Raw genomic sequence first — 24,570 nt, 5'->3', positions numbered from 1 at the left:
TGCTTCATTGAAATTGTACATGCATTTTTGGATGGATTTCTACAAGTGAAATTCCTGGATGAAAGAATACTTTTAATTCTGAGAGATGGAACCCAATCACACTCCTTAAAAAGTGGTAGTAATTTACACTCCAACCAACAGTCCCTTTTCCAAGTGTGGTCAACGCGGTTTATTATCCAACTGTTAAACCTTCCTTCAATATTTGAAGACAGTTATTAATTCAGCCATTCTTTCAGACCGTGTTTATTACGCACCTTTTCTTGTCAGGCACCGCGTGAGCAGCTGGGTTTGCCCTAAACCAGGAGTTCCCAACGCTAACCATCAGACTCTTGCGGAGGGTGGGTGAAAACGCAGATTCCCCGTCCCCCTTCGCCCGCCCCCCAGGTTTCGGTTCCTCGGCCTGTGATGTGTGCAGGGGCCCAGGAAACTGGGTAGTTGTTGCTGTTTGTTCCATTTGGGTGTTTTGTTTTGTTTAACAACTTCCCAGGTGACTCAGCTGGATGATGAGCAGCCAAAAGCAGAGCAAATCTCACTTCTTTCTCTGGGTGAAAACGCTTTCTGGAAATGAAGGTGCTGGGAAGAGTCAGTACCCACTTCCCTAAAGGTAAAACAGGGAACTAGTTGGGGTGATATTAACTAGTAATGTCCAGCCGCCCGTTCCGTCGAAAACCAGCCCTGGGACATTATTCCCAGTTTACAAATATGCCCCATTCCTGCTGGTTAGCGAAAGTTCCGGAATCTCCCGGCAGAGGGGTTTCACAACGGACTAGTTGTTTTAGTTCACCAACCAACGCCCGAGCCCGGGAAGCCTCCACTAAACCAGACTTAAAAAGCTGGTTCTTGCGGGACCGTGTTAATGAGCATGCGCAAAAGGCTCCGCGGACCCGCGCGCGTCCCTAACGGACAATGGGCCGCGGTGCAATTGAGAAGTTCGGCTTCCCTCGGCCACACTCGGCTTTTAGCCCCGCCTCTCGTCCCGCCCCCCCCAGCATGGACGTTGATTGGCGAACAGCGGCCTATAAAAGCTCGAGGGCGGGCGCACGATTCTCAGGCACCTGTGCGGGTTGAAGACTTTTCTGCTCCGGTACGTGAAGCCGAGGCGAGCAGAGGACGCTTCATCCAGCGGCCTGCCCTCCGTCTCCAAGCTCGTGCACCTTCTCCGTCATCCTAGACGACGTGGACGTGACAGGGAAGGTGGCAGGTCGCTGTGTCCGGAAGGCAGTTTGCGGGCTCCGGGGCGCCACACCTTTGCTTCTGCTGCCTCATCGGCTCGAGAATTCCCGGTTCGGCACTGAAGCCTGGCTCGGGCCTCACCTGGGGAAATTTCCGGACGCCCCTGCTTTCCGTTCACGGAGCCGGGTCCCGCGGGTTCCCACCTCGGGGCCTGACCGCCCACACCTGTACCTGGCAACCTGGAAGGTGCGTACTAAGTGGGGAATGAATGAATGAATGAAGCTTGCGGTGGGGGGGCGGGCCTGGTTTTGTGCCCCTGTACGGCCTGCTACAATGGTAAGAGCATTCGCTGGTCCAGAGACTTGGGCTCCAGTTCTGGCTGTCCCATTCACTGCTGCTGAGCAAGGTCCTCCTCTGCTCTGGGCCCCGAATTCCTCACGTGAAAAGGAGAGGTTTGGACAATGCGATGAATGCATACTGAACACCAACAATGAGCCAGACATTGTGATAAGTATTGGGGATACAGGTGAGCACCACAGGCCCAATCCCCAAGCATACTGTATGGAGGAGAAAGATACTGAACAAACTCTCACAAACGCCTCGTTACACATCTACTCTAAGCAGCAGTAAGACCGGGAACTTTCAGCAGACAATTTAATACAGCCTGGGGTGGGCTTCTGAAGGCTTGAAGGAATAGAATTAACTGGGGTAGGTGGTCAGTGGCCTGGCGAGAGTGGGGAAAAGCAAGTGCGAAGAAATGGAAGGTGAACACGCACATTTTTTTTTTCACTGTAATTGGATGTCCTAATAACCCTCAAAGTATACAAGCCAGAGGAGTGGAAGCTCTGGTGAGTTAAATGGAATAGAAGTTGAAGGTTTCTTTGGAAGCCCCTAACTATTTGAGCAATCCTGTGAAAATACGCAATGGCCCCTGACCCTGTGTCCTGATATAAGTGTTCTGGAAGATTGTTGAATCAGACCTAACAGCTCAGGTTCATGATGCAGGCTGTGTGGCCCCTGCGATCTGACTCTAAGGGGCATCTCCTGGCTGCTTCAGAAGAACTAAAATTACCAACGCTCTCTTGAAAGTGGCCCATGTCTACCTCGAGCTGAATTATCCAGGCTTCTTTGCAAAGATAAGATGGAGAAGAGGCTTGTACGGTGACAGAAAAAAATCAGAGGCTCACCACTGTACCTTACAAAAGTGCACGTGTGGAGGGGATGCTGAGTCATGGTGGAATTACTGGAGACAACAGAGGTGGCAGGCCCAGCTTTGCCTTCCATTAGCTGTGCGAACCTGGCAGGCACTCAGACTCTCTCAGCACCAGTCTGATGTGTGACCAGGGCGAATTCCGTGCTCTTGACATGGTCAAGTTCAGAATGGGAAAACCGGTGAAAGTTAATTCTAAATTATAAAGCACAATGCGACTAAGCCCATAGACACCTGGCTCACGTTGTTCCCTCAGAATTTTATTGTATACGCTCCTTCAAATTATGGGGAGAAAGGATTCGACATATTTTATTTGAATTTGTAGCAATATACCAAGTTGTTTTGTTGCATAAATATTTTGAATTCTTTCATTTTAATTAGAGTGTTTCTCTTTTCCAAAAGGTGGTTTTAGAATTTCATGTGTGGTTCTCTCATCATTTTTAGAAGAAGAAGAAAAAAAAGAGTAAAACTGTTGACAGGAGCTTTGGATTTTTTTATCCCATTGTGTAACACATTCAGTGACAATATGGATTTTATAAAAAATTGTTGTTCTTAGATGGTTTGTCAGCAAGTCTGTTCCTAAAATTCTCCCCTACACCTAATCCTGGCTTCTTGCTGATGCAAGATTATAAAAGGGGTGAGTGAGCCAGCCACGGACCTGGGTATGCTTTCAGTGTGGCTGCCACAGGAGAGAGTCGAACAGAATCTTAGGAACGGAACTTATTAAACAAAGTAGAGTATGTTTGGTGAACAATCAGTAGCGCAAAACCAGTCATGAGAAACCAAACCTGCTGCCTGATTACAAAGGACTGGCAGGGAGAGGTCTGAAGAGCACAAGGCTTAGGCTTACTGGACCTAGGGATTCTGAGAACTGTGTTCTTACGCAGAAGGGAAATGGCATCTGCATACCAGCAAGCACTGATGGGCAAGTTCATTCCCCAATATAAACTAGATATTCCCATTTTGCAAAGAAGAAATTAAGGGTCAGGAGAACTAAAAGGGGAGTGGTACTGGGCAGACTTTTTAATTCAGTATCAAATGAATAAAAGGTTAGCATTTCTACATGTGTAAGTGGGTCTCCTACTTTATCAGATCATTCTTTGGAAAGGTTTTAGCTCTATTTAGATTTTGTTACTACGTTAAAAGATTTCTTTTCAACTGCTGGGCCCACCCATGAGGCCATGTTAACACTTGAGTCTTGCTATAGTGAACATTTGTCACTGTATAGTTTGGGTAACTGACCTTGGTATTTGTATCCCAATTTACCACTTAATTTTCAGCTGTTCTAGATGCTGTTTTCCTTTATCTTCTTGTTAAGTGTTCTCTTTAATCCGTTCAAAATATTTCCTTGGCTAAGTCAAGTGTCCATATTCCCTCCTCACACTTAAGTGCTCACCAACTGCAAGGAATTCCTGTTACCTCAGAACTCTCTAAAACCCAGTGAGGCAGGCCCTATCGTTATAGATGAGTAAACTGATGCAGGAGGGGAAAAAGGAGCAGGGGCATGGGGAAGGATGCTAGGAGCAGGCTTAGCAGAGCCTGGTCTGAATCCTTCTACCCATTTACTAGCCTTTACCTCATGTTAACCTCTGAGCTCCCACAGACCCATCTGTGACATGGGGTTCTAACCATGGGATTGTTGTGCAGAATGACAGGACATGCTAGAGATCGGCACAGCATTGGCTGTTAGCTGATGGATGAAGATAAGGGGGAAAAACACTTAAATGTGGGTGTAGATCAATCTTTAGGTAAGCTCTTCACCCGTCAGGCTTGAACTCATGACCCCAAGATCAGAGTTGCATGCTCTACCAAACCAGCTAAGCGCCTCAGAATCGCTTTATGACCCGTTCCTCATGTGCACAAAGGATTCATCTCTAATACATGAGAACTCCAAAATTTGAATGACAGTAACATCTATGTACTACTATTCATTGCACTTCCTCAAGGTCTTAAGTTGATCATCCCTTACTTTTCTTGTCTAATCCATCTTTTTTTTTGAGCTTTAGGAAAAGGGTAGTGTGCTGTATGCAGTTTACCAGGACTTGTTCTTTATCTAACCTTACTTTTAAGAATTCCTCTATATCCAGAGCTCATTTTCAGGGCTGATAATTTAGGATCATTTGTTTTCTGATTGATGGAACTTTGAGGTTTTTGCTATCTTTTAAGTACTGCTTTAAACATTCCCAAAAATGCAGCAACATCCATAATGTAGTTTCTCTTGGGTAATGCATAGAAACATAATTGCTGGGTTGTGTTCAATTCTGTAAGGTACACCGACCATTAACCCATGTGGTTCTAAAACTTAACACTAATGGTCTTATACACTGGACAGCTGGGGCTATGAATCCTGCTTTTCACCAACTCCTGATCTCCTCTATTAAATGGGAGACAGGAAAGGGCAAGAAGTCCAGATGCCTGGCAACTAACAGATGCTCTTAAGACAAAGTAATCATATTTTATAAATCCAAATCTTAGGGTCCCCTGGCATTTTGAAGTGAACCAGTCTCCACACCAGTGCTCAGCCACCCCCCTTCCCCAAACCCTACTTCGTTAGTGTCAAATACAGGTTTGAATTTTGGTTTTAGCCTTTGTGTAAATAAGGACCCAAACCTGATTTTTGAGAGTGAGCAAGAGATCAGAGGGAGAGAGAGAAGACTTACCGCTGAGCAGGGAGCCCGATGTGGGGCTCAATCCTAGGACCCTAAGACCATGACCTGAGCCCAAGGCAGATGCTTAACTAAGCCACCCAGGTGCCCCATCAAACCTGAATTTACACCACTCCTTCAGTATTGCTGAATTATAAGCCCAGGGACATAGCAGTCTTCTACCTCTGATGGCTCAGCACAGCTCAAAAATTTGTAGCCAGGATTCTACTTGGGATTTTTAAGAGGCCTTGATTATACCACCACCGCTGCCTCATTCCTGTCAAGGGGACAAACCCTGTCGTCGTGAACTCACACAGGTGACCCCGACAAGGCATTTGCTCTGATCCTTCTCCCGCCTCTCCATGCGGTTCTAGATGCAATTATTAGGTACATTCTTGGTACAGCATGTGGCTGGTGTACTATTTCTCACCATGAGATGGTGGCAGGGGGAAAAAACTCAGCTGGTGTCATACAAGAAAAGGCTGAAAACCAGTGTTCCAGAAGGGAGATCATCCATACATAGCACATCCCCAAACAAATGGCAAAACCAACAGCAACCAAGAGTTCAGCTTTTTATTGAGCAGCTTATAGAAGAGGTTTAGTCAAAAAGACCAAAGCCCATGTCATCATCAGACTCCTCAGATTCTTCCTTCTTTGCTTCCACTTTCTTCTCCTCAGCTAAAAAACAGAAAGAGTCAATCACACACCTGCTCAATATTTTAAACTCCAAAGAGCTCCAGGCCCTTCAACTTACATGGTCAAAAATACCCTACCTTCCTTCCAACTATGTCCCTGATTTTAGGATTTCTACACATCATCTACTCTTAGCAAATGAAGTATTATAGGCAATATTGCTCTTCATCTCCACTCCTCCCTCCAATACCAAAAAAAGAAAAAAAAAAAAAGGTCTACCTGGGGCAGCAGTGGTGGAAGGAGTAGGACCTCCGGCTGGCGCAGTGCCAGCTGCTGGGGCAGGGCCACCAGCTCCTACATTGCAGATGAGGCTCCCAATGTTGACGTTGGCCAGGGCCTGCAACACACGTGCATACACAGATCACTCAGTTCTGGCCTTTTGTTATGGTACCCTCCCCCCTTTTGAACTGACAGCAAGCAATTCCCAACACTGTATTGTTCTTCTTCGCTGGAGTCTGCCAGTGACATTTTGTCTTCTGCTTGGATTAGACATAGATAGGGCCACACAGCTACATTAAAAATTAATCACACACACACACAAAAAACTACTCAAGCTTTAAATTTCACAATTGCATTGCCATACTTAAGTTTAACAAGACAGAATAACTAACTGAATTCCTTCCTTTTATAGATGAGAAAACTGGCCCACAAAAGCTGGCTTAAGTTGTTGGCAAACAACTCAAGCTTCCTTAAACACTCAAACCAGGATTCTTGCCACAGTTCCAAATTTCTTAACAGTGAATTCAATTTTTCAGACTGCTAAGTCCAGGGACTTTATTAAAGGCACAATGTTTTCAATCATTCAAAAGTCTCTGGACACAACCTGAAGAGATGAAGCTAACAGCCACTTGCCAAAGATTAAGTAACATATACAATAGAAAAGGAAGCCAATGCCAAGTTCCTTGGGTAGGAATCTTGTCTTCATTAGTCTTTTTAGATATCCCAACAAATAGTAAACGGTCAATGAAAGGCCACTACACCCAATTTCCATGAAATCAGAAAGAAGGATCTTCTTGGAACGGCATGGGTGGTGGTATCCCCTGGGTGACCCTTTTAATAAGGAAGTCATCTGGTGCGTATGTCATATATACATATACATACATGTACACATACATGTGTGTCTGTCATGGTTTCAGAACAGAAGAGAAACCAGATTGAAATCAAGAAGGAAAAGACAAGATAAACTTTAATTAGGTTCTAGATGTGGAGCTATAAGGAAATAGCACTTAAACTTAAAAAAGGTCCAGTGGAATATGGCACCTTCCAGTCTTTTTCGTGTTACATGAGCACCTGATTTAATAAATCAGTAATGTCCCCAAATTTGCTTCTCCAAATCACTTTGCTGCCACCAACTTACCTTTGCAAACAAGCCAGGCCAGAAAGGTTCAACATTCACACCCGCTGCTTTAATGAGGGCATTAATCTTATCCTCCTAAAAAAGATGAAACAGCAATCCATCTGAGCAAAGTGTAGTTTTCGTAAACGTCTCCAAAATACTGCAACTGAAAGTAAATCACTCAAAACGTGTGTACAAAACCATGTTTAACCACTTCAAATATTCTATCTGTATTTCATGTATGCTTATTTAAAACGACCATTTCTTACTCTTACGATTGCCACGAGCAAATGAAATGCACCCGGCTCCTGTGTGCCAGGCACCTTGCAAGGCGGCGAGCCCATCGCTGCCATTTCGCAGGCTGGGACTTGCCCAAGTCACGCCGCTATTTTAAGTTACGAGTCAGGGCGGGAGGTGGAGCGAGCTAACGTGCTCTCCACATCACGCAGCCTGGCCCAACAAGGCCTACCAAGTGGACCACAGGAATTCCAGGCCATCACACCAAACACGGATAGTGACCTACGTGAGGGTGAGGATGCCCACACGCCGCGGAAATTTTGCTAAAGCAAGCTTCCAAAGCCGGAGCGCGAAGCCCAAGTTTACTCCACTCCCCCAGGAAGCTGCAGCACGTGGCCGAGGCCCCCCGCCGCCCCGCACGTGGGTCCGCCCCGCCGCGAATGCCGATGGCCGCGGCTCCGGCCGGAAGGGCCTGGCAGGGAGACACGGCAGAGGAGAAAAACGGCCGCCCGCAGGCCGACCCCGCCGCCGGCCCGGGCCCGTACTCACCGTGACCGTCACCTCATCGTCGTGCAGGATGAGGGCCGAGTAGATGCAGGCGAGCTCCGAGACGGAGGCCATAGTGCGGGCGAGTGCTGAGCGGACGCTGCCGGGCGCGGTGCTAGTCGCCGGATGAAGTGAGGGCCTCACCCCAACGCGGCCTTAGCTTCCTCGGAAGGACCGAGCACCTTAGCGGCAACTGAGGAAAGGAGGTCCCGCGCTTGCGCGCAGCCTCTTATAGTGGTCACGCGGACCAATCGGTGCCCGCGCCTGGCGGAAGAGGCGGAGCGAGAACCGCCCGCGCCGACTACCGTTGGCGCCTGCGCATAAAGTGCGACTCGCTCGTTCGTTCAAAAAGTTGGTGGGTTCCTCCAACGGCGGGTTCTTTGGGTTAGGCTAAAACTCAGGACTGGCGAACAGTAAAAATATTTTTAGGAAAAAGTTATCTAAGTAAATGGCTTTCACCCCCATCTACTGTAGCCCGTGTGACACTATGTGGACATTTAATGACGCCGCCAGCCTCCCCTAGCTTGCTGTGACCACCTGGAGCGCAGGAGCTAAAATTCAGCCTGGAGGCCTCTGGTGCTTAGCGCCGCGTCTCGGATGAATTAAGTGATGTAAGAGGAAATGAGAAGCTTGCAGCGTGACGATAGCAATACCATTGGAACGCCTACTGTGTCCCAGGCACGGAGCCCCACTCTACAAGGATTCATTTAATCTTAATACAGCATAAGAAGTAAGTACTATTATAAGTATAAAAGACCTATTGGGAATGTAGGGGAACTTTCCATATCAACTTCATTTTTTGTAACTAAGGCACTCTGTGTTTGGGTGGAAGTGTCTTGAAACTGCCTGTTCAAGACTTCTTGAAGCAACTGCAGTCTGTCTAGGTGCTGCATTGCCATTTTGTATCTTTGAAGCTTAATAAAATTGGATTCATATTGAGAGTTGGGCTTTTTTTTTAAGTATAATTGACATAACATTTTTATTTCTGGTGTATAGCATAATGATTCGATATTTGTGTGTATTGCAAAATATATGTCAACCATTTTTAAGGTCTACTCTCTTAGCAACTTTTAAATATGAAACAATATTATTAACTATAGTCACCATGTTGTACATTACATCTAGTGACTTAAGACTGCAGGTTTGTAACTCTTGACTCCCTTCACCCATTCCACCATTCCCTCTGGCAACCACCAATCTATTCTCTGTATCTATGAGTTTGATTTGTTTATTTTTGTTTGCTGTTTGATTTCCACATATAAGTGAGATCATACAGTATTTGTCTTTCTCTTTTGCTTAGTGTAATGCCCTCAAGGTCCACCCATGTTGTCTCAAATGGCAAGGTGTTATACTTTTTTACAGCTGAATAATATTCGTGTGTGTGTGTGTGTGTCACATTTTCTTCATCCATTCATCCATTGATGGACACTTTGGTTGTTTCTGTGACTTGGCTATTGCAAATAATGCTGCAGTGAACATCGGAATGAATATATCTTTTCAAGTTAGCGTTTTTGTTGTCTTCTGTTAAATACCTGAGAGTGGAATTGCTTGATCATATGGTAGTTCTACTTTTAATTTGAGGGGGAACCTCTGTACTGTTTTCCACAGCGCCTGCACCAATTTATATTCCCACAAACAGTACACAAATGTTTCCTTTTCTTCACATCCTTGCCACCACTGGTTCTTGTCATCTTTTTTTTTTCAAAGATTTTATTTATTTATTTGACAGAGAGAGACACAGAGAGGGAACACAAGCAGGGGGAGTGGGAGAGGGAGAAGCAGGCTTCCCGCTGAGCAGGGAGCCCGATGCGGGGCTCCATCCCAGGACCCTGGGATCATGACCTGAGCCAAAGGCAGACGCTTAACAACTGAGCCACCCAGGCGCCCCTGTTCTTGTCATCTTGATGACAGCTTTTCTAACAGTTGTGAGGTGATATCTCACTGTGGTTTTATTGATTTCCCTGATGATTGGTAATGTTGAGCATCTTTTTCATGTGCCTGCTGGCCATCTGTATGTCTTTGGAAAAATACCTATTCAGATCTTTTGCCCATTCTTAATGAAATTTTTGTTGGTATTGAGTTGTAGGGGTTCTTTATTCCTTTTGGATATGAACCCCTTATCAGATAGATGATTTGCAAAAATTTTCTCCTATTTAGTAAGTTGCCTTTTCATTTTGTTGATGATTTCCTTTGCTGTCCGGAAGTTTTTAGTTTAATGTAGTCCCACTTGTTTAGTTTTTGTTGCCTTTGCTTTTGGAGTCAGATCCAAAAAATCTTTGCCAAGACCAATGTCAGGGAGCTTACCGCCTATGTTTTCTTCTAGGAGTTTTATGTTCCAGGTCTTACATTCAAGTTTTTATTCCATTTTGAATTAATTTTTGTGTATGGTGTAAGATGGTGGTCCATTTTCATTCTTTTGCATGTTTCTGTCCAGTTTTTCCAACACCATTCATTGAGGAGACTGTCCTTTCCTGATTATATATTCTTGATTCTTATGTCATAAATTAATTGACCGTATATGAATGGGTTTATGTCTGTGCCATTGATCTGTGTGTGTGTGTGTGTGTGTGTGTGTGTGTGTGTGTGTTTAAGATTTATTTATTTATTTCAGAGCCGGGGAGAGAGACAGAGATTGCCTGAGCACACAGGGGGTGGTGTGGGGAGGGGCAGAGGGAGAGGGAGGCAAGCAGACTCCCCACTGAGTGGGGAGCCTGACAGGGCTTGATCCCAGGACCCTGAGATCATGACCTGAGCTGAAACCAAGAGTCAGATGCTTAACTGACTGTGCCACCCAGGCACCCCTTAATATCCCAGATTTTAAAAACGCTTTAAAAGCTATCAAGCTTTCTAAAAATAAAACTTATTTTGAGTTTTCATCCAAATCTAGAAGCAATTATCGTGGAATTTGGGTGGAAAAAGGTAAAGCTATTGAAAAATTCAAACATTTCCAAAGCCAAAATGAATCAGTCTAAAACATAGTCATCCCCCTTTCCCGCCCCTAGTGTACTTCAAAACAAAATAAAACAAAAACTGATCTGGCAAATATACATCAACAAAAAGTAAAACAAAATATTGCCTCTCTTAAACTGTACTAATAAGGGACCTTTTTACATCAATGTTTTGTTCCCCAAATAGTTTTATAACTGTAGTAGTAAAACCTGAACCTTAGAATATAAGAAAGGTAAATTGTAAGTTCTTCTCACTTATAAATGTAAACACAAAAATCTAAAATGTGAATGTCAATTATATCAGTAAAACTGGAAAAACTTAAAGATTAATGAACTGAATCCAGTACTGTGTGTCAAAATATGGTATATTATGACTAAGGATAGTTCAACATAAAAGCTATTAAAAGTAATCCATTAACAAAGAGGAAAATCTAGATGAAATTCTTACAGATTCAGAAAAACCACTTGATAAAATTAAGTAACTATTAACATAGATTCTTAGAAAATTGGAAGAAAAGGTAGCTTCCATATCCTGATAAGATATCTACTAAAAATCTACAATAAGCATCATACTTAATGGTGAAACTTAAAACCTACTCTTTAAAATCAGGAACAAACAAGGATGTGTCCTTCCTCTGCTTCTACTTCAATTATGGTTTTAGAATTTACCCATCTTCATAAGACAAGAAAAAGAAAAGGTATTAAATTGGAAAGTTGTGAACTCTCATTATTCATAAATAATATGATAATTTACCCAGAAGTTCCAAGAGAATCCATAGACAAACAAATCAGCCTAATAAGTAGTTCAGCAAAGTAGCTAGATTCAAGATTAATACACAAAAGCCAGCAGCATTTCTGTGTTCAGCAAAAGTCAGTTACAAAATGTAGTATTAAAAAATACACCTCATAAAATAGCAACAGAAATCATATAGTTTCTAGGAGTAAATCTAACAATTTATGCATGATCATTATTTTTAAAATTACAAACTTTATGGAACATCAGACGCAACCTAAATAGAGTGGTACACGATATTCACAGATGAAAAGATCTTCAAGTGGGTAATTCTCTTCAAATTATATAATTTCAGTCAGTATTCCATAGGAATATTCCAATATTCCACTGGTCAAATTCCATTCCAAAAACCAGTTGACCTTAAATTTTCATGGAAGGATCAAGGACCAATAAAAATGAAGGCAGTGTTTTAAAGTAAGAATAGAAGCTTTACTTAAATGTTAGTTCCATGGAGGGCACACACTTTGGTTTGCCACCACATTAATTGTGCCTAAATAGTGCCTGGCACATAGGGGGCACTCAAACAAATACATGCTGAATGAATTAAAACTATGTTATTGATATACAAGTAGATAAACAGACCAATAGAACAGAGAACCTAGAAATCCACTCTCATACATATGGGAACTTGGTAAGTCAGAGGTATGACTTTATAAATGGGGAAGTGGAGTGGTTAGGGGGAAGAGTACCTTTTCAAAAAAAACATAACTGGGACAGTTGATTTTCTATCCATATGGAAATGTGGAAAGAATATTTTTAAGTCCGTCCTCATCATATATAATGTGAAAAGAAAAACTCTAAAATTTTAGAGGAAAACAGGAATTTATTATTGAGTATATGAAAAATTTCTTAAGGCACAAAAACATAAAGGAAAAGATTCATAGGTTTGATTACATTAAAATTGAAAACTACAAGCCAAAAGAAACCATAAACAACATCTAAAAAAACTGTTATAGCCAAGAGCCTAAGGAAACACAATGACTAAATGTGATATGGTTTCCTAGATGGGATCCTGGGAAGGACAAAAGACATTAGGTGAAAAATAAGGAATTCCAAATAAAATATGGACTTTAGTAAGTACCAGTATATCAACATTGGTTTATTAATTGTAATACATATTAATATGTTAATAATAGGGGAACCTGGCTGTGATTATAAGGGAATTCTTATCACAATTTTTTGGTAAAACTAAAATAATTCTAAAAATTAAGTTTATTTAAAAAAAAAAAAATCACCGTAACCGAAGTAAAAAAAAAAGGTCAGATTGGGAGAAGATAGGAGGTCCAAAGTACCCAAAAGCTATATAAAGTCCTGCAAACCAGTAAGAAAAGACACAACTGTCTTGTTTTGCAAAACATCAAAAATTACCAAGTAAGGGGCACCTGGCTGGCTTAGTCCATAGAGCATGTGACTCTTGATCTTGGGGTCCTGAGTTCAAGCCCCACACTGGGCATAGAGCTTACTTAAAAAAACAAAACAAAATTATCAACTAAAAGTAACTAGGGCTAAGAAATTTTTACTTAAACTGTAAAAAAATGAGACAGTCATTAGCTAAGTGGTTAAAAGCTTTGATGTCAAGCTCAGACTTGGGCTTAAATATCAGCTCCACCATTTATGATTTTGGGGGTCCTTGAGCAAGTCATTAATCCTCTCAATCTGTTTCTTCACCTATAAATTATAGATAATACCTGTACAGGGTGTCAGATGCTGAGCACCCAGTTAACCACAGCCATTCTTCATAAATGTTTAGGAGAACTCTTTAAGCAAAACATCAATTGCCCATGCATTTCCCTTTGTTATGTGTAGTTCACAGACTTAAAATGGATTCAACATCATACTTTGCCTTTAGACAAATTCTAGTACCCTTTAAGATGTATTTTTAAAAGACTAAGCAATATGCCATTTAAAACATTAAAAATAAGAAAACTGGGGTGCCTGGGTGGCTCAGTTGGTTAAGCGATTGCCTTTGGCTCAGGTCATGATCTCAGGGTCCTGGGATCGAACCCCGCATCGGGCTCCCTGCTCGGCAGGAGGCCTGCTTCTCCCTCTCCTACTCCCCCTGCTTGTGTTCCCTCTCTCACTGTCTCTCTCTCTGTCAAATAAATAAAATCTTAAAAAAAAGAAAATAAGAAATGGAGAGGTTAAATCCAGTAACATCTACTGAAATAGGATTAAACTTTAGTGCTCTGGAGCATTCTAGAAACACAGTTGTGACATTGCTTACTACTATACTGTTAGTGACAAGTGGTTTTTGTGGGCTAATATTCCACCTTCACTACTAATATAACATTACCATTGTAGTAAAAAAAAAAAAATCAGCCTCCAAAGAAACCCTAATTTAATCAGAAGAAAAATGTGTCTTTACCCAGGTAAGAATGTCTATTTCACTGTTTTTCAGTAGTGCTTTTTCTAATTTATGTTGTCTCCATACCATGTTTTTTGTTTAAATGTCTAGAAGAGCATATTTAATACGTAGATATAACGGTTGTTACACAAAAAAGACATTATCAATTTATTGTCAAATTACTTTATATTTCCTACTCCCTTTTTTTTTTTTTACAAATGCAAAAATTATACTTTTCATTTTTTTCTATTGAAATGTGTTTGACATAATATTTTATAAACTTGGGGCACCTGGGTGGCTCAGTCGTTAAGTGTCTGCCTTCGGCTCAGGTCATGATCCCAGGTCCTAGGATCGAGCCCGCGTCGGGCTCCCTGCTCGGTAGAAGGCCTGCTTCTCCCTCTCCCACTCCCACTGCTTGTGTATCCCCCCCCATCCCTTGATAACCACCATTTTATTCTCTCTTTTTACAAGTTTGACTTTTTAAAATTGCACATGTAAGTGATACCATATAGTACTTGTCTTTCCCTGGCTTACCTCACTTAGTATAATGTGTTCAAGGTCTATCCATGTGGTGGCAGATGGCAGGACGTCCTCCCTTCTCACGGCTGAATAGCACTCCTCTGTGTGGGTGTGTGGTGCATGCACGCACCACATTTTTTATCCATTCATCCCCTGATGGCCACTTAGGTTGTTTCTGTATCTTAGCTATTGTAAATAGTGTTGCAGTGAACATGGGAGTGCAGGTATCTTTTCACAATAGTGTTTTGATTTTCTTCAGGTAAATACCCAGAAGTGGAATCATATTGTAGTTCTAATTTTAATTTTTGGAGGAACCTCTGTACACTGTTTTCCATAGTAGTTGTGTCAGTTTACATTCCCACCAACAGTGCACGAGGGTTTCCTTCTTTCCACATCCTTGCCAACACTTATTATTCTTGTCTTCTTGATGATAGCTGTTCTAATACCTGTGAGGCGATATCTCGCTGTGGTTTCATTTGCATTTCCCTGATGATATGTGATGTTGAGCATCTTTTCATGTACCTGGTGGCCATCTGGATGTCTTCTTTGGAAAAGGGTCTATTTAGTTCTCCCTGTTTTTAAATCAGATTGCTTTTCTCTTACTGAGTTGTATGAATTCTTTATATATTTTGGATATTAACATTTTTTTTAAGATTTCATTATTTGTTAGAGAGAGAGAGAGAGAAAGAGCACAAGCAGGGGGAGTGGCAGGCAGAGGGAGAAGCAGGCTCCCTGCCAAGCAGGGAGCCCGACGCGGGACTCGATTCCAGGACCCTGGGATCATGACATGAGCCGAAGGCAGACGCTTAACCGACTGAGCCACCCAGGTGTCCCTGGATATTAACCTTTTATCGGATGTGTGGTTTGCAAAAACTTTCTCCCATTTTGTAGATTGCCTTTCATTTTATTAAATCTTTTGTTCAAAAGCTTTTAAGTTTGATGTAATCCCTTCTGTTTTTACTTTTGTTGTTTGATGTCATATCCAAAAATCATTGTCAAAACCAGTCTCAAGGAGCTTCTTCCCTATATTTTCTTCTAGGAGTTGGATAGTATGAGTCCTTATGTTGAAGTCTGCCATCCATTTCACCTGAATTTTTGTGAGGGGTGTAAGATTGGTGTCCAGTTTCAGTGTTCTGCATGTGTTCAGTTTTCTCAACATCATTTGTTGAAGAGTCTGTCTTTTCCCCATTTGGTGCTATTGGCCCCCTTGTCGATATTAGTTTAATGTATAAGCAGAGGTTAAGGTTGGCCTCTCTGTGCTGTTTGTCGATGTGTCTGTTTTTGTGCTAGTACCATACTGTTTTTATACTATAGCTTTGTAGTATAGTTTGAAATTAGGGAGTGCAGTACCTGTAGTTTTGTTCTTTTTCCTCAGGATTGCTTTAGCTATTTGGAGTCCTTTGTGGTTCCATACAAACATTGCAGTTTATTTTCTATTTCTGTGAAGAATGCCATTAATATTTGATGGGGATTGTGTTGAATCTATAGATTGCTTTGAGTAGTATACACATTTTAGCAATATTAATTCTTCCAATCCATGAGCATAGGCTGTCTTTCCATTTGTTTCGGTCTTTTTCTATTTTTTTCATCAGTCTTGTAGTTTTTGTTGTACAGAACTTTCACCTCTGGGGCGCCTGGGTGGCTTAGTCGGTTGGGTATCTGCCTTCGGTTCAGGTCATGATCTCGGGGTCCTGGGATTGAGCCCCCTGTCAGGCTCCCAGCTTGGCAAGGAGTCTGCTTGTCCCTCTGCCCCACTCCCCCTCTCCACCTGTGCTCTCTTTCTCTCTCTCAAATAAATAAATTCTTAAAAAGAAAAAAAAACTTTTACCTCCTACATTAAATTTATTCCTAAGTATTTTATTGTTTTTGATGCTACTGTGAATGGGAAAGCTTTTGTTTGTGTGTGTGTGAGACCGTTATTACCTTTTTCTTAGACTTGACAATCATTTTATTGAAACATAATTGACATACAATGTTTTATTAGTTTCAAGTGTACAACAGATTGATTCCACAGTTCTGCACCTTACTCATTGCCCCCCATGGTAAGTGTAGTCACTATATGTCACTACACAACATTATTACAATATCATTGACTATATTCTCTGTGCTGTACTTTTCATCTCTGTAACTTGTTTATTTTACAACTGGAATTTTCCTCCAATCCCCTTTATTTTGCATATCCCTCCACCCATCTCCCTTCTAGCAACCACCAGTTTGTTCTCTGTACTTAAGAATCTGTTTTGTTTTTTAGATTCCACATATAAGTGTAATCATATGGTATTTGTCTTTTCTCTAACTTATTTCACTTAGCATTATACCCTCTCAGTCCATCCAGGTTGTTGCAAATGGCAAGATCTCATTCTTTTTTATAGCCAAGTAACATTCCCCATGCGTGTGTGTATGCCACATCTTTATTCATCCACTGATGGACTCTTGGGTTGCTTCCATATCTTGGCTATTGTAAACGATCCTGCAGTGAACATAGGAGGGAATATATCTTTTCAAATTAGTGTTCATTTTTGAGGGGTAAATACCCAGTAGTGGAATTACTTGATCATATGGTATTTCTAGTTTTAATTTTTTTTTTTTTAAAGATTTTATTTATTTATTTGGCAGAGAGATACAGAGAGAGAACAAGTAGGCAGAGAGGCAGGCAGAGGGAGAGGGAGAAGCAGGCTTCCCGCCGAGCAGGGAGCCCGATGCGGGGCTTGATCCCGGGACCCTGGGATCATGACCCGGGCCGAAGGCAGCCGCTTAACCGACTGAGCCACCCAGGCGCCCCATCTAGTTTTAATTTTTTGAGGGACCTCCATACTGTTTTCCACAGTGGCTGCACCAGTTTGTTTTCCCACCAACAGGGCATAAGTGTTCTGTTTTCCCCACATCCTTACCAACACTTGTTATTTCTTGACTTTTTGATACTAGGCATTCTGACAGGTGTGAGGTGATATATCATTTTGGTTTTGATTTGTATTTCCCTCATGATAAGTGATGGTGATCATCTTTTCATGGGTCTGTTGGCCATCTGGATGTCTTCTTTGGAAAAATATCTACTCAAGTCCTCTGCTCATTTTAAAATCAGATTATTTGTATTTTTTTGGTGTTGAGCTGTATGAGTTCTTTACCTATTTTGGGTATTAACCCCTTATTGGATATATCATTTGCAAATATCTTCTCCCATTCACTGGGTTGCCTTTTGTTTTGTTGATGGTTTCTTTTGCTGTGCAAAAGCTTTTTATTTTAATGTGGTCCCAGTAGTTTACTTTTGTTTTTGTTTTCCTTGCCTGAGGAGACAGATCCATATATATGTTGCTAAGGACACATTCCATGAGATTATTGCCTATGTTTTCTTTTAGATTTTTATGGTTTCAGGTCTCACATTTGGGTCTTTAATCCATTCTGAGTTTTTTTTTTAAGATTTTATTTATTTATTTGAGAGAGAGAGAGAATGAGAGATAGAAAGCACGAGAGGGAGGAGGGTCAGAGGGAGAAGCAGACTTCCCGCTGAGCAGGAAGCCCAATGTGGGACCCGATCCCGGGACTCCAGGATCATGACCTGAGCCGAAGGCAGTCGCTTAACCAACTGAGCCACCCAGGCACCGCATTTTGAGTTTATTTTTGTGTGTGGTGTAAGGAAGTGGTCCAGTTTCATTTTTTTGCATTTAGCTGTCCAGTTTTCCCAATACCATTTATTGAAAAACTGTCTTTTCCCCCATTGTATATTCTTGTCTCCTTTGTCATAGATTAAGTGACCAGGTAAGTGTGGATTTATTTCTGGGCTCCTGGTCATGTTCCACTGATCTATGTGTCTGCTTTTGTGCTGGTACTGTATTGTTTTGATTACCATAGCTTTGTAGTAAATCTTAAAATCTGGAATTGTGATACCTCCGGCTTTGTTCTTTCTCAAGATTGCTTTGGCTATTTGAGGTCTTTTGTGATTTCATACAAATTTTAGGATTAAATATCTGAAAAATGCTTTTGGTATTTTTTTAGGATTACATTGAATCCAGTTTGCTTTGGGTAGTATGGACATTTTAACAATATTAATTCTTCTGATTTATGAGCATGATATATCTTCCCATTTGTGTCATCATCAATTTCTTTCATCAGTGTTTTATAGTTTTCAGAGGACAAGTTCTTCATCTCTTTGGTTAAGTTTATTCCTAATAATTTGTTGTTTAAAGCCACTGTTCCCTTACGGATTTTCTGCCTCGATGATCTAGCCATTGATGTTAAGTGAGGTGTTAAAAATCCCCTACTATTATCGTACTACTGTTAATTTCTCCCCTTATGTCTATTAATATTTGCTTTTATGTATTTAGGTGTTCCCATGTTGGGTGCATAGATATTTACAATTGTTATACCCTCTTGTAGGATTGGTCCCTTTATCATTATGTAGTGTTCTTTGTCCTTTGCTACATTGTGTTAAAACCTGTTTTGTCTAGGGGCACCTGGGTGGTGCACTCAGTTGAGTATCAGACTTGGTTTTGGCTCAGGTTGTGATCTCAGGTTCATGAGTGAGCCCCACATCGGGCTCTGCATGGAGGCTGCTTGAGGTTCTCTCTCCCTCTCCCCCCACACATGTGCATGCTCACTCTCTCTCTCCAATAAGTAAATCTTTAAAAAAAATAATGAAGTTTGTTTTGTCTAATATAAGTATTCCCACCATGGCTTTTTTTTCTTTTTGCTTCCATTTGCGTAGTATATGCTTTTCCATCCCTTCACTTTCAGTCTGTACGTGTCTCTCAGTCTGAAGTGAGCCTCTTGTAAGCAGCATATAGATGGGTCTTGGTTTTTTTATTTTTATTTTAAAAGATTTTATCTATTTGACAGAGAGAGACACAGCGAGAGAGGGAACACAAGCAGGGGGAGTGGGAGAGGAAGAAGCAGGCTTCCTGTGGAGCAGGGAGCCTGATGCTGGGCTCGATCCCAGGACCCTGGGATCATGACCTGAGCCGAAGGCAGACGCTTAACTGAGCCACCCAGGTGCCCCCTTTTTTTTAACCCACTGAGTCACTCTGTGTGTTTTGATTATTTAGTCCGTTTACATTTAAAATAATTGTTGATAGGTATGTACCTATTGCCATTTTGTTAAATGTTTTCTGGTTGTTTTGTAGCTTTTCTCTGCTTTTTTCTACTTCTCTTCCTCTTTTCCCTTGTGGTCTCAGGGTTTTCTTTAGTGTTATGCTTGGATTCCTTTCTCTTTTTATTTTTTGTATATCTGTTATTTTTTTTTTTTTTTAAGATTTATTTATTTGAGAGACAGAGAGCACAAGTGAGAGAGCACAAGCAGGGGGAGCAGCAAAGGGAGAGAGAGAAGCGACTACCCGCTAAGTAGGGAGCCGGACACGGGGCTCGATCCCAGGACCCTGAGATCATGACCTGAGCCGGAGGCAGACACTTAACCAGCTGAGCCACCCAGGTGCCCCTCTGTTACAGGTTTTTGATTTGTGATTACCATTGGGTTCATGTATAACATCTAATGTATATAGCAGTCTGTGTTTAAGTTGATGCTCTCTTAAGTTTGAACACATTCTAGAACCTCTAAATTTTTACTCCACTCTCCATGTTTTATGTATATGATGTCATATTTTACATTCTTTTCTGTATGCTTTGCTTAATTTTGTAGAGATAATTGATTTTGCTACTTTTGTGTTTTAACTTTCATATTGGCTTTATAAGTGATTAACATACTACCTTTATTATATTTTCGTTTTTATCTGTGAAATTTTTTCCTTTCATTATTTTATTCTAGTTATGGCCTTTTTTTTTTCCAACTAAAGAATCCCCTTTAACATTTCTTACAAGGCCAGTTTAACTATAACTTGTTTGTCTGGGAAACTTTATCTCTCCAGTGATAACCTTGCTGGGTAAAGTATTCTTGGTTTAAGTTTTTTCCCTTTTAGCCCTTTAAATATATCATGCCACCTTCTGGCCTGCATAGTTTCTGCTGAAAAATCAACTGATAGCTTTATGGGGTTTTCCCTTGTATTGTTTTGGTTTGCTGCTTTTAAAATTGTGTCTTTATTATTACTTTTTGCCATTTTAATTATTATGTGTTTTGGTCTGGACCTCCTTGGGTTCACCTTGTTAGGGGCTCTCTTTGCTTCCTGGACTCGGGTGTTTGTTTCCTTCCCAGAGTGGAGAAATTTTCAGCTTTTATTTCTTCAAATGATTTTCAGCCCTCTCTCTCCTTCTGGCACTCTATAATGTGAATACTTTTATACTTGATAATGTCTTTTCTCAGGTCCAGTGAGCATCTTTATGACCATTACTTTGAATTTTTTATCAAGCTTATTATCTCTCTTTCATTTAGCTCTTTTACTGTGATTTTGTCTTATTCTTTGATTTGGGACGTATTCCTTTGTCTCCTGATTTTGTCTGTTTTTATGTATTCAGTAGATCAGCTGTATCTCCTGGTCTTTAAAATAGTGGCCGTGTGTAGAAGAGGTCCTGTGGTGCCCTGTAGGGCAGTGCCCCCATGGTCACCGGAACCAGGTGCTCCAGAGGGATTCCCTTTGTGGGCTTGTGTGCCCTCTTGTGGCTGGGCCGTGATTGCCTTCAGCCCCACTAGCTGCAGTCTACCTGCATTGCCTGCTGTGGCATCCTGGGAGGTTAGTCTCCCGGCTGTTGCGAGGCCTCTGCAGCAGCAGCGGGTTTCATTAGTGGACAGGGCCAGCATCAGTCCAGCTGTCTGCACTTAGCCTCTCTGCCACAGCAGGGGGCACACTGACGGGCAGGGCTTGCTCTATGCACAGTCAGCTAAGAGGCTCAGCTGCAGGGACTGCATGCATGTTGGTGCATGGGCTTATTTCCACCACACCTCAGGACAGGAGTTACTTTGGAGGGAATCCTGGGAGGTGGGCAGTTGGATTGGGTGGATCCGCAGGAGAACACTGGGGTAGGGGCACGCAATGCTAGCAAAGTAGATGGAGAGTTTAGTGCTGGCTCCTGCAAGCATCCAGCCATCTAGGCTGGGGAACCAGCACTTTTGTTCCTGGAGAAATCTCCTGCAGATTCCTACCTCTCCAAACACATTCTAAAATTAGTCAGGATATCTCTTTCAGGCATACCCTAGGTGCTTTTCAAACTGCTGTTTTCATGCTGTGTCTCCCCCCACGTTATTTAGTATATTGGTTCTAAGGGTGGGGACTCAGTTTCCTATCACCCGCCCTCTGAATTTTAAAGCTCCTGGGCTGAAGGCCTGTTGGTTTTCAAAGCCAGATGTTATGGGGACTCCTCTTCCCCAGTGTGCGTCCCCAGTGCTGGGCGTGCCTGGTGTGGGATCTCATCCTCTCGCTTCTTCCTGTTTGTGGCTAGTCACACTGGGGATCTGGTTCCCAACCCTGACTCCATCCCCCTACGCTTTCTGATGTGGCCTTCCCGATGATTAGCTGTGGAAGGTCTGTTCTGTCAGTCTTCAGGTCATTTTTGGAGTTAGTCATTTAGATGTAGCTGTTGTCCCAGTGTGTCCATGGGACAAGGTAAGCTCAGGATTCTCCTCCTCTGCCATCTTCCCAAAATTCCCTCAGCAAAAGTTTATTTCTTTTTCAGATGTTTCATACCTAGTGTATAGAAATGCAACTGATTTCAGTATGTTGGTTTTGTATACTGCAACTTTATTGAAATCATTGGTTAGCTCCAACAGTTTTTTGGTTGAGCCTTGGGATTTTCAGTGTACAGAATCCTATCATCTAAAAATAGTGACAGTTTTACTTCATCCTTCTCAGTTTGGATGGATTTTAGTTCTTTGTCTTGCCTAATTGTTCAGGCAAGGACTTTCAGTACTGTATGGGATAAAGAGTGCTGAGAGTGGACGTGCTAGTCTTGGTCCCCATCTTAGAGAAAAAGCTTTCATTTTTACCTCCACTGAGTATGATGTTATCTGTGGGTTTGTTGTATATGGCCTTTATTATGTTCCATTTATTTCCCGTCTAGCAAGGGTTTTTACTATTGAAAGTATGTTATATTTTGTCAAATTGCTTTTTCTGTGTCTCTTAAGATGATCATGTGATTTTTATCTTTCATTGTTTTAATGTGATATATTACATTTATTGATTGGCATATATTGAACCATCCTTGCATCCCAGAGATGAATCCCATTTGGTCATGGTGTATAATTCTTTTTATGTGTTCTCAAATTCAGTTTGCTAATATTTTGTTGAGAATATTTGCGTTTATATTCATCAGGGATACTGATCTAGTTTTCTTACGGTGTCCTTATCTCTCTTTGGTATCTGGCCTTATAGAATGAGTTTGGAACTATCCCTACCTCCTCAATTTTTTGCAAGAGTTTGAGAAGGACTGCTGTTAATTCTTCTTTGAAGGCTTGGTAGAATTTGCCTGTGAAGCCATCTGGTCCTGGGGTTTTCTGTGTTGGGAGGGTTTTGATTACTGATTCAATCCCTTTATTCATTATTCATCCTTTCACATATTCTGTTTCTTCCTGACTCAGGCTTGGTGGATTGTGTGTTTCTAGAAATTTATTCATTTCTTCTAGGTTGTCTAATTTGTTGATGTACAGCTGTTCATAGTAGTCTCTTATGGTCCTATGTATTTCTGTAGTATCAATTGTAATGTGTCCTTTTTCGTTTCTTATTTGAGTCTTTCTTTTTTTCTTAGTCTGGCTAAAGATTTTGTTTACTGTTTCAAAGAACTGGCCTTTAGTTTTGTTGGTCCTTTCCATTTTTCTGGTTCCTATTTCATTTTATTTCTTCTCTGATCTTTATAATTTCCTTTGTTCTGCTAACTTTGGGGTGGTTTTTCCTGTTCTTTGGGGGAAAGGTTATTTGTGATTTTTCTAATTCCTTAATGTATGCATTTATTGCTATAAACTTTCATCTCAGAACTGCTTTTATTGCATCCTGTAAGATTTGATATGCTGTATTTCCATTTTCATTTGTTTCAAGGTAATTTTTTATTTCCCCTTTGATTTCTTCTTTGACACATTGGTTGTTCAAAAGTATGTTGTGTAGTTTCCACATATTTGTAAATTTTCCGGTCTCTCTTTTGTTGATTCCTAGTTTCATACCATTATGGTAAGAAAAGATAGTTGATATGGTTTCAGTCTTCTTAAATTTGCTGAGATTTGTTTTGTGCTCTATCATGTCATCTGTCCTGGAAAATATTTCATGTGCACTGAAGAAGAATGTGTATTCTGCCTCTGTTGGATAGAATGCTCTAATATGTCTGTTCTTTTGTTCTATAGTTCAATTTAGTTTCTTTATTGATTTTCTACCTGGATGATTTATTTATTGCCTACAGTGGGGTACTGAAGTCCCCTACTATTACCGTATTGTTGTCTGTTTCTCCCTTTGGATCTTTTGGTATTTGCTTAATAAATTTTGGTGATCCAGTGTTGAGTGCATATATATTTACTATTGTGTTGTATCTTCCCGATGTATTGACCAATTTATCATTATATAATGACCTTTGTCTCCTTTTGTTTTTAGGCTTCACTTACACCTGCTTTCATTTGGTTTCTGCTTGCCTGGAATATTCTTTATAATTCCTTCACTTTGAGCCTGTGTGTATTTTAAGAGTTGAAATGAGTTTCCTGTAGGCAGCATGTGGTTGGGTCTTGTTTTTATCCATCAAGCTACCCTGTGCCTTTTGATTGATGAATTCAATCCATTTATATTGAGTAATTATTGATCTTAAGGACTTAATACTACTGCCTCTTATACTTAGCCTTCTGATTGTTTCTTTTCCCTGTGTTTCCATCTGCCTCTATAACGTGGTGGTTTTCCATAATTTGCTCAGTCTCCCTTTTTTTGTTTTGTGACTTCTCTAGATTTTTGCTTTGTGATTACCATGTGGCTTACATAAAACATCTAAGGAGTCCTCTTTTTATGCTGATAGCACTTTGTCTTCATATAAAACTTCCACCCTTTTACTCCTCCCCTTTTATATTTTTTATGTCATAGTTTACCTTTTTTTTTGCTTTGAATTATTGAGGAATTATAGTGGTGATAGTTTTTTGTTGCTCTTTTTCTTAAGCTTTTATATTATAATTAAGTGGTTAACACATCATTCTAATATACAGTTTTCTAAATGTTTTTCACCTTTGTCTAGAGTATAGGTCATTTCATGTGCTTTTATGTTACTAATTAGCGTCTTTCTATTT

General features: G+C 41.1%; 1 protein-coding gene across 1 annotated transcript; it reads right to left on the bottom strand.

Annotated features, from left to right (window-relative positions):
• Positions 1–5,587: 5,587 nt before the first annotated feature.
• Positions 5,588–8,051, bottom strand: RPLP1 (ribosomal protein lateral stalk subunit P1). The gene is made up of 4 exons (XM_025884463.2): positions 7,844–8,051; positions 7,079–7,153; positions 5,941–6,058; positions 5,588–5,706 (listed from the first exon to the last, which is right to left on the bottom strand). The coding sequence occupies exons 1-4, from the start codon at positions 7,913–7,915 to the stop codon at positions 5,627–5,629; spliced, it is 345 nt and encodes a 114-aa protein (XP_025740248.1). The 5' UTR covers positions 7,916–8,051; the 3' UTR covers positions 5,588–5,626.
• Between the last annotated feature and the right edge of the window lie 16,519 nt (positions 8,052–24,570).

This window comes from Callorhinus ursinus, unplaced genomic scaffold (genome assembly GCF_003265705.2).
Source record: "Callorhinus ursinus isolate GAN/ISIS: 27379988/994484 unplaced genomic scaffold, GSC_fseal_2.0 scaffold25, whole genome shotgun sequence".
Taxonomy (NCBI): domain Eukaryota; kingdom Metazoa; phylum Chordata; class Mammalia; order Carnivora; family Otariidae; genus Callorhinus; species Callorhinus ursinus.
Note: the sequence above shows the minus strand (reverse complement) of the source record. Positions and strands in the feature narration are given on the sequence as shown.